General features: G+C 39.5%; 1 protein-coding gene across 1 annotated transcript in view; it reads right to left on the reverse strand.

Annotated features, from left to right (window-relative positions):
- MFSD14B (major facilitator superfamily domain containing 14B) overlaps window positions 1–10,095 on the reverse strand; it is a 31,537-nt gene extending 21,442 nt beyond the window's left edge. The window contains exon 1 of the mRNA XM_054398272.1: window positions 10,057–10,095. Coding sequence (XP_054254247.1) covers window positions 10,057–10,092 — 36 coding nt within the window. The 5' untranslated portion in view covers window positions 10,093–10,095. The remainder of the gene's footprint in view (window positions 1–10,056) is intronic.
- Between the last annotated feature and the right edge of the window lie 1,280 nt (window positions 10,096–11,375).

Here is an 11,375-nt window from a genome sequence, read left to right on the forward strand (position 1 = left end):
TTGCAAACAATAAAATACCAAACAAGGGCAGACAAGAAGTATTACAAAATGACTGAAGACTCCAAAGAACTTTAGAAAGTTTCTTCCCTCAAACTCTTGCTGACCAAAGAGAACTATTTTCCTGGTTCCTGACACTGCCCTGTTCACCTCCATTGTGCCTTTAGGTTTTCTCCACCTTGAGCACTATTCACAAATCTTCCACGGCAGTGTGACAAATGGTCTAACTCTCCCTGCTACATCCACAGGTGACAACAAAACAGAACTGTTTTATGACAATCACATCACTGATACAACAAATCTATAGCAATGCACTTAAGCAAGAGGGTACTAATTTTTGTATTTGGAACTGCCAAAGTATGAGGGAAAAAAAGGGGCAGCTTACATAGTCTATACAACTACTTTCTGTTGACTGCTGATAACTGATTTCATGCTTCTGCCCTGACCAGAGAGAACCAGAAGCTACTGTACTGGTCAACAAGTAATCCCATGAAGAATCAGAGAGCTATGTAAGTGTCCATGATGCTGTAAAATCAGTGCCATCCCAAAGCCAAGGACTGGACACCAGATGAGCTACCTAGAATCATTTATTTAGATTAGCCAGGTAGAATCCTTGGGCAGAACAGATCTAACCAGAACTGCTGCCTTCTGTCATTTCTATATGGCATTTGCTAGAGTAAATGTTCTACAAAGTTTAGGGTTCCCAAATTACTCCTTCCCTTTCTTCTAGTATCTGTCCTGTAAAGACTGTTTTTCAGTGTTTCTAACCAATTCAAAGCCAGTACATCCCCACAGGATTGGCAATTCTTCGAAAGCAGGAGTATAGCCCTCCCAACTGGTACTCCTACACACACCTGAAGTTTACCCAAAATACAGAAGGAGACTTCTCTTGCACATTGCACAATCAAATAATGTGGAATTCTATTGAAGAGACATCATATAGTGAGATGTTATCAGACTGTGTAATTTCAGCAGGGGGAGAGTCGAGCAGACATGAAATGTGGGGTCTCCCACTGAACCCAAAAAAAGAACAAGACAGCCTATGATGAAGGTAAAGCAGAGACACATTTTTGTTTCTCCCCTGCTCTGTAACTTTCATCTAGATTGGTAGGAATTACAGGTTTAGAAAACACTCGTATGACAAAATTAATTTAAGCTAACCACCTGTGGTCAACATTTTAAAGAAATCCCTACTGCTTGGAGAGTCTAAATCCCCAGATTTGTAATAATATTTAAATCTGAGATGATCAAAACCCGTAAGAGCAAACTAAAAGTAACCCAGACAGCATTTTTGCTAGCTTATAAAATAAAAATTATTTCCTATATTGCAGACTGCTTCAAAGCTCCAGGATCTGAAGAAAACACTTTCTTCTTCCAGGAAATAATAAGATAGTATCATAGAGCAAAGATTATCTCTGGGAGGCTGAAAACTTTTTAAGCATTATTAATATTTCTCCATAGGTTACAATGCGATTTTTGATCTCTAAATAGCCAAGATTCTAAAAATTACCAGCTGATAGGGAAGGAAAATCTTCGTGTAATAAGGCTGCAAGTACTTCTACATACTATGGCAGGAAAACAATTTTAAGAGTATTTTTTGCCAAGATGTATGTCAGTTGACTAGCACTTGGAACAGACTACAAAGTCTGAAGATCCCCTCACTTCTACATTGCTAAGGATTATGTTGGTCCATAACCCTCTGGTTTGCACTCATCAGGTGGTTCCAGTGCCTCTAAAAAGTTCTGGAGTGTCTGTCTGCTTTTTTTCTAATGATGTCTTTAATACATAGAAATTTTGTGTGAGATTTAAATCATTCACTAGAAAGATGATGTATATACATACTCTAACAGACACATACGGTTTTCTCCTCAGAAGTCAATATAAATTTCTCAAATGAAAGAATTTTTGCTGTCTACTTGGTCTAAATGAATACTTCTTGGAGATTAAAAAGTCTGCAAATAATTTTGGGCAATATCATATTGCTTACAGATAGTTGCACTAAACTACAAAAAAAAAAAGGCAACCCAGAGGTCTCCATAGCCTTTTGGGTTCAAGACATAACCTGGAAAAGTAGCATTTAAATCCTGAAAGGAACATTAATCTGTCAAAAGTAAGTCAAACATTCCACATTGAATGTGCTAATAGCAACCAATCTATGATCTACACAGCCTGCAGTCTTCAGGTTTCTAATAGAGAGCCCTAAGCATCTGCATTACTCCAAGAACACTTGTGCAAATGGCTGTATCAAGAAACCACAATCATGCAAACAGGAAAATTCACTGACATTGTCAAATGGACCAGTGCAGATGGCAACTTCTGAACACCCATCCTTTTCTGTAGGTCCTAAAAACTCTTAGCACAAAAGCTTTCCATTTTTAATCAAGCATCAAGTTATTTGCAAGAAAAGAAACAGATTATGACTGATCATGTACACAGCCAGGACCACTGACAAAATGCAACAAAAACTCATTTATTTTGAAATCAAAGAACTTTCTAGTAACAATTTACACTTGCTTTCAAGTTGAAGCTACCCTAGAAATAATGTCTGTGATTAATTTCTGTTTTGAACAAGTACTATGCTACAGAATGCAACTGCAAGCTATTTACACGAAGAATGAGCTTAAGACATATGCAAAAAATGGCTATAAACTTGAAGCACAAAGGGTCTTGAGCTAGGCATTATGGGAACAACTTTAATTCCTTATGATTAAAGACATTCAAACAGAGTTTCAGATTTAGCACAGGTACAGACAACATAGACGTTGCTTTCACTAACCCCTGCCCCCAAATTTTTAAATGCTAACTAAGTGCCATTATGAAAGTCTTAAAATCTCTTAGGAGCTTATTTTCTATCCACAAAGATCTTCTACATCTACAGTCCTGTGTGTAGACTGAGAAACTCTGTATGCATATTAGGATTGGCTTTAAATGCAGCTGCTGGTCAAATTATTACTCTTGCATAACCAATAATGAGCAAAACATTACATAATCTCAAATGCTTAACACCAGAAATGTAAGGCCATAATTACAAAATCTGAAGATATAACAAAATATCTAGTATTTCTCCAATTTTATACTTATATGCCTCTTTTCACCCATACTCAATTCTATAGAAAATTATCTTTTCAGCCTTTATTTGAGGCAGAATAAACCCAAAATTTAATTTGAAGGCAACATTAGAAAACTATTGGATGCAACACAGACTTTTTATTGTTGGTGGTTTGGTTTGGTCTTTGTTTTTTAAAGAACACAGCTGCTGATTTAAACCCATGAGAATATTTCAAGATCAGAAATCCAGCTGGCAAGGAATTGTTCACAGAATAATGAAAAAAAAATAGTATCAGTAAGAATATCTTAGACATTCTGAAGGGAAACTAGTACAATTCACTGTAAAATCACACATTTCTTCTGAGCAAAGGCAGAACTCTCAATGTTTATTCATGAAACTTTTAGGTATCTATCTGTTAATTCATATTCTAACCAATTCAAATCAAAATTAACAATTAAAGTTGTTTGAATGGCTGTAAATTCACATTAACTGTCAATTTTGTACATGCTCAACTCTTAGTTACTCTTAAGCAGCACGCTTAATTTAAAACAGAATGACGTCTCACTGTTTAGGTTCTGAAGTCCTCCAGAGCACCTTTTCAATCTTTTCACATTTACAGAGGAACATACAGTCCTGCTAGGCAGATCAATAAAAAGACTCGACTGGAGAAATATGGTATGTATTTTTCCTCTCAAAAAGGTGAAGCAGCAGAGCCCAGAGCCCACAGAGATGGACAGCCCCGGTCCTCTAAGGGTTTCAATACCTAACTGCAACCTGCTCAGGCCTCACAGCTGATCCTGCCCTGAGGAGGAAGACATCTCATGAAACTCCTATCAAATAATCGAATAGTCAGATAATCATGTTAACTTTCAAGCAGATAACAACCCACAGCTCAAACTGAACTCTGAACAGACAACCACAGGAACTTGTGTTTCTGTCCCCCACTCTCCTCCAGGAAATCTTTTCACCATCAAGCAGCAGGGTCTTTTGGGAGAGCCTGCTAGTTGCTTGTTCTACTTACAGTAGAGAGACATCTTTTCAAGTATCATTCACTGACCTGTACAATGTAAAACAACATTCAAGTATATTAGTATGAAGAGATTTTTTACTTTTATTTATTTAAACTGTCTACAGAAATATCCCCCACCACAAAAATGAACTGCTACTTTTTTTTTTCTCTTTAACATAATCTATTGCAGTGCAGGCCATTATGTCAATTCTCACATTTTCAAGAAAACAAGGAACAGAATCAGTAAAACATTTTGAGAAACACATTTTCATGTATGAATCATTCAGATCTTAAAGTTCATGCCATATTGTAAAGCACATCCCTTTTTCTCTATAGCACTTTTGTAAGTTTCCACCCAAAATTCAATCAATTCAAATACAATTTTTTTCTAGTATGCTTCCCTACATCATTATTTAATCATTTTAGCTCACTGTAGCACAATTATGCTACCAATACATCTGTATCATGGATGTTCTTTCCTCCATATATACTACCAACAGCTCTTTAGGCATATTACATGTTTACCCCATTCTAGTGCCTATCATCTTTGATTTTCGAACAGATGTATTTAGGAACCACCTTAACTCCAACTGTTTCCCATAAATGTCACATTTGTTTGAACTAGCAAGAATTCACTCAAGTGCAGAAAGCACCATGAAGGTATTAGCTGCCTCTGTCCCATAAAGCAATCACCAAGTGATTATGTGCACAAACCTCAGTCGAACGTGCATAACCTGTACATAGTGCAAAAACACAGAGGACACAAGTGAAAACACTTTCCAATCCAGCACAGCCTTTAGCATTTTAGTAGTGCTTCTGAGGTGGAATACAAATCATAACTAACTCAGCTTGAATGTTGTCTGAACTTGTATTTCAGTTGCAAAAGAAATACCTGAAGTAGATCTGCATGCAACCATATTTCACAAGTCTAGAGTATCAAAACCACAACTTGTTCAGAATGGAAAAGGATGCAGAGATCCTGGAAAGAGAAACTGTGACTAAAAAAATTGTTGAAAAGAACGTGAATAGATAAGCGATATGGTGTTGAAAAGCATTCTGAAAATTCAAGTAAATATACTCTAAGACCCTCACGAAAGGCTCTTAAGCAAATGAGTAAAACAAATTAAATGGCAGATTAATTTTAATGTAGATAAATTTAGCCAACTCAAACATTTAAAAAAAAATATAATTCTGCATATAGGACTACTACTACTTAGGAATGTGACCCTGGAGAAGAGTTCCAAAGATAGTAGTTTAGTATTCAGCAGTGTTGTATTCAAAGATTTTTTTTTCCTGTTAGGAAAAGGATCATCATTCTATTGCCACATAAACACGTCATGTGCCCGCCTTGCTAACTCTATGCTTCTGGCGTTCAACCACTCTTATGAAATCTGCCTAGAGATCCTTCTCCAATCCCATTACTGCTCATTTTGTTCAGAAACTTTAAGCAAAAAACGTTGTTGAATAGCCTATTTTACAGTGAAAGAGACCTACAGAAGGACAAAGAACACTGCCAAGGTACAGACGAATGCTGAAGCGGGTTCCTCCAAGCTGCAGTCAAAACATTTGCAGAAAGATACATCTGGAATTTATTGAACTGGGAATGATATGAAGGTTGTGAAGAAAAAACAATTGTCACTGACTTCCTATAATAAAATATAAGAAAGTAAGTAAAGCGGGACCTGAGACAGAGAGCTTAAATTGCATGGCACTTTCACACAATTTACTCTTAGGATCTAGAATGCCTTGCCATATCTTCTTTTCTACTCGGAACACATTCCTGTTTAAGTTCAGACTGGGCAAATTTACGAAGCAGAAATACTCTGAGCAGTGTAAAACACAAATACACCATCTCTGGTTCAGTCTTTGAGGTTCAGGCCATTTCAAAGTTCAGCTTTACTACTGGCATTGTCAAATTATATATAATCAGTGTAATACATTACAGTGAATTGCAATATGATCTGTTGCTTAAGTTTTCTTCCTAAAATATAAGATACACAACACTGAAAATGCATCTAGAAAGCATAGACTGCTTAGTTAATTCAAATGCATCTCCACAAGACAGAGAATTACCTAAGTTCATTGTCATGTGGTTACGTTTGGCTCTTCAGTACACACACACACAAAAAATCAAGTCTTATCTATACATTTAAGTTTCTCTTGGTGTAGCCTAGCATAGTTCTCTTTCAGACTGCTAGAACCTGGAGTATCAGTAACAGTAAACACAGAACAACAAAAGTGCCCTCTCAGCATGAACATAAGAGTGATTAATTTTTAAAGACAGCAGCTAATCACATGATTCAGAGTTCAGACTCTAATGTGACAGAAGATTCAGAATGACATCAGCAACCTTGTGAATGAAACACGGATGATCCCTAATTATTCAGATTTAACAGAAAAAAAGGAATTTTCTTGTGGAAGAAAACAGCACTCCATAAATTAATAAATATGCAAACTGCAAATTTGCACAATGTGCTCACTACTAGCAATTAAATTTAAATTCTACCAGAAAGGTAAGAAACCAGCTTTCCAGACTGAAAGGTGTTTCAGTAAAGTCACCCAACATTTAACCATGTGAATTCAGTTTTTACCATGATGTATTTTTATGAGTGATAAAAAAGAAAAATGCCAGCAGAAAGAGTAAAAACCTGTCACTCTTCAGGTATATACCAGCTGTGCTTTGCTGGGTAAAACAATTTAATGAATAAAGCCTGGCAAATTTCTAAGATGTAGAGATTTAACCTTCAGAATGCTTTCATTATGTTTCTAAAAAGCACAAAGATCAGGGGGCTTTGTAATAGCTGAGGCATTTTATAGCACCCAAGAACATGAAACTACTGTATGATTAACTCCCAAAGCAGTGCATACGTGTGTTTTCTCCTTAGCTATCCCATCTGAGGGTTTCTCCCATAAGAGGACTTCATTTAGACAGTATAGTACTGTATTTTGCTAAAAACTTCTTTTCTGGCATTACTTAGGTTGCACAGAAATTGTGTGGTATGAATATTCTGAATGTCATGTTGTTTTATACTTCCAGCATTCATAATTCAGATGGAAAAAGACTGTGTTACCAGTAACAAAATGTCAATGTCATCATTTACTTCAGTTTCAGGCTCACTGAAATCAGGAAAATACAGCCAAGAGAAACTGATTTAATTCCAATGGAATTTATTTAAACATACCGTTGTTCTTATAAGTTTTGAGACAGTAACTCAACTTATTAAAAGGTAATTTGTTCAGTATTTATATTTTAGTTTTTTAACTCAGTGAAGGCAAAGCATCCAACAGGGTGAAGTTAATCACAGAACAATCAAAAACCAGAAGCTTCTTACTCCCAAATTTGAGGCATAATAGAAGAAAGTGTTGTGCAGCCTGACAGACTATGTTATAATCTTCCACTCTGTTTTACCAATCTGATATGATGAATTAATCATTATAAAAATTTAAATTTAAACATCTTTCACAAGCCAAGAAGCAGCTCACCACACTGCATTTTTGCATTTCCTTCTTCAGCAGCAGCCCAAAGGGCAACCTTCCACTTTCAAATGCCACAAATACTTTCCCACTCATATCAAAGAAATCTCTAAAGTCATGATCCAATCTCTCATAATTTAGTCTTAATTAGCTCCTTCAATAAAGTTTAGACAGGGAGAGTTCCAGCAATATGACAGCCACATGACCATCCCATGGATGTGTAGGAACTGCAATAACAAAACAGGAAACAGACTGCTCAGTAAAGAATTGTGAATCAGGCCCTAAGCTGATGTAGGTATAGCTGTATTACTGCTGTAGCAATGCACAGAAGATAAGGCTTGAGCTGCCTGTCTTTCCTGTACAAGATGCATTACAGGAACACAAAGTCCGTTATGCAAAAAACAAAACAAAACAAAAAACCCCAAACAAAAACACCCAGGAAGAAAAACCCAAGATCATTTTATGAATTCAGAATTTATGCAATTTAGAAGCCAAAATTTCAAAGTGATAAAACAGAGTACATTAAGCATTTGAAATCATTATTTTAATTCTTTATCCAACTTCAACAAACATTGCATGCAGTAATAAAACACCAGGTAAACACCTTTGTCAATTATGGGTTTATTTTCCATTTGAGCTTTAAAATCCTTCAAGGTTAGAGAAAGAAATAAAAATTATCTGAGTTTATTTTTATTTCTCTACCTGTACCCTCCACTTCATATCCTCTGGTCATATTTAAATCACCCGTTTTTCTCCTACGACATTATCCTTTATTTCCTTCACCACGTTATCCCTGCTGATAAAAATAAAAGCTTAGAGGCTCTTCCACAGTTACTTTCCTACTCTTACTTTAAATTGGGTTAGTACATCTTACAGTACATCTTAGTCCTAAATGGCAGCTGCTGTACATAAACCTAGAATGGCAAACCCACCAAACAGCAGACATAAGCTGCACTTTGTGCATGAATCCAGCCTACATTTTTGAAGACATAACCATTTCTAAAAGAGAACTGAAAGACTCAAAAATAGAACTGGTTGCTTACAAGGAGTGTGAGGCAGTCACTTCTGAATTAATTTATATGCAATAATGTAATTTACCTAATGAATTCCATAAAACTTTTTTTTTTTTTTTTACATCTTCTCTGGGTTAGTCACATACTAAAAGTACCTTAACACATTCATCAGAGAAAGAGCCTACTGATAGTGAACAGATGGTTCCAAGATTTTTTTTTTAATATGCCTGAGTTCTAGCTATGATAGCACATTAATTCTGACACGATTAATTCTAAGCTAAAGATTTAAAGTGCATTCACTTCACTTTAACAAAAAACAGTAAACTATCCTCTCTCCAATAGCAGAGATGCTTTTCTGTGGGAAGGTAGATGGCACACATAGCAGATATTGGCTCCCTGACACTAACAACATTTTACAATTTCTAGCATAAGCAATGCTTTCAGCATATCTAATTTTGTGAGTAAATATTTAACATTTAATGCATTACAGGAATACCTAAACATAGTCTAAAGAAGTATTACCAGTTAGTAAGTCAGGTTGCAAACAACATTTACGTGACTTCAGCTTGACAGAAGATAATCATCATGGCAAGATTTTGCCTAGTTTTGTACCTGTACCCCTTTGAGGCCTGTCAGCGACACGATCATCTAGTTTTTACTTCGTGTGTTTCCCTGGATTCCCCTACTTTCATCTTCGGCTCTGGGCTCACCGCTAACAAAACAGGATGAACCCCATCATCTTAGCCAGGCACATCCTGCCTGAAACACATCACCTGTTCTCCCCTAATGCAGAAAGCTCAGGAGATGTCTGTTTCTAAGGCATCCTTTGGGCATGCACATATGAAGAAAAAGGGCTAAGCCATTCAAAGAGTGTTTCTTCTGAGACGTAATTATTCCCCACTGACACATTTACAACTTTCCTTGAGACGTTTTCGTGACGGCTCAGAGCCCACTCTTTCCTGATACTTTTGTCTGCACAAAGACATCTTAATAGTTAATGTACTGGGAAGAGACAAAATCGAAGGAGCTCTAAGCTACGGAAACTACCTGATAGCTCTACGATTTTGGTTTACAACTAACTGAGCACCTCCCAGAACTCCACAAAAAACCTAAGCTTTACGTCCTCGGACCTGATTTATATAGAAATCTTATTTACAACCATTTGCTTACAGGCGCCACCTCTGCTCGGGATAAACTAGTAAAAACGCCCGGGGCTGGTGGCGACGAGGCGGCGTGGCCAGTGGGACGCCCTAGGCCGAGTCAGAGAGATGCCGCCTGCCACGGCCAGCGGAAGCCCCGTACCCCGGCGCACCCTAGCTTCCAGAAAGCTTCCAGGACCGCGAGAGCACCCGGACGACGCCGCACAGGGCAGCTGGCCCCCAACGGGCGGGGAGGCGGATTGGCCGCTTGCCGTCAGTGGCCGCCTTGCCTGACTCGTATCGCACCGGCACCCTCAATGCCAGTGGTGCGCACTCGCAAGCCGCCGCTACCGGAGCCGCCCGCCCCGCACTCACTGCGCCGCCGCCCGCCTTCAGACCGACCCTCTTCATCAGCATAACGCTGCCGCTCTCACTCGGCGGCGCCTTCTCCTTCTCCTTCTCCTCTTCTTCCTCCTCTCCTTCCCGGGGCGGGCCTGGCGGCGGCTTCGGTTCAGGATTCATCTCGCTTCCACCATCCTTCCAGAAAGGCAGGGCGAAGGAGAATAAAGAGCAAAGCGTACCACTGACAGCAACCCACCCCCACAGCGGCCGCCTCCGCCGCGCCGCCTAGGCGGGGCACCACCGCCGGGCCCACGTGATCACTGAGCCTGCCCCATCCCCCAGTAGAACTGCTCCGAGCCGGGCGGAATGCGCGCGCCCAACCTTCCAGCGGGTCGGAAAAAGGCGCGCGCCCAACCTTCCAGCGGGTCGGAAAAAGGCGCGCGCCCAACCTTCCAGCGGGTCGGAAAGGGGCGCGTGGGCTGGCGGCGGCCCCGGCGCGCTCGTGCTCGCAGAAGTACGATCGGCGCTGGCTCCCGCTTTCTTTCTAGAACAGCGAATATGTCCCGGACCAGCGTGCTGTTTGTCTTCGTTAAACCTTGCTGGGCCCCTTGACTCATTGTCCTCGAACAGGTGTATTTCCGAGATCAGTTTCTTCTCACTTTACTATGAGGCCAGTCAGGTACTATCAGTATTTACCATAAGTAGAACGGCTTACTTCTCAATTCACCAAATGTGCAGAAACTGAACGCTCTGAGGTAATGTCACACTGAAAGTGAAGATCATGACCACTGCAGGCCACGTTGAATAAGTACAGCAGACCAGGCACCCATCTGGAATAAGTTGTTCACCGGAAAGCTCAAAATGTCAACATGTGGTCAGTGCTGAGAGGCTTTCACAGAATCACAGAAAACATCTGGTTGGAAGAGATCTCAAAGATCATGCAGTCCAACCTTCCACGCAGCAGTGAAGGGTCAATACTATACCATATCCCTAGGCATCAGGTCCACACACTGCTTAAACACCTGCAGCCATGGTGACTCCACCACCGCCCTGGGCAGACCATCCAATGTTTGATAACTCTGTGAAGAAGTATTTCCTAGCATCCAGCCTGAACCTCCCCTGGTGCATTGAAAAAATTCTCTCTAGTCCTGTCACTTGCCACCAAGAAGAGGCTGGCTTCCTCCTTGCTCCAATGTCCCTTCAGGTAATTGCTCTCTAGAGCAATGAGGTCTCCCCTCGTACTGCAAGCACTTCCTACTATCTTTACTGCTGAGGTCAAGCAATTGTTTTCATGATACCTCTGGTGTTCTCCACCAGCTAGCAAAAATGGTTTACAGGACCAGAACTTTTTG

Source organism: Indicator indicator, chromosome Z, assembly GCF_027791375.1.
Source record: "Indicator indicator isolate 239-I01 chromosome Z, UM_Iind_1.1, whole genome shotgun sequence".
In the NCBI taxonomy this organism is placed as follows: domain Eukaryota; kingdom Metazoa; phylum Chordata; class Aves; order Piciformes; family Indicatoridae; genus Indicator; species Indicator indicator.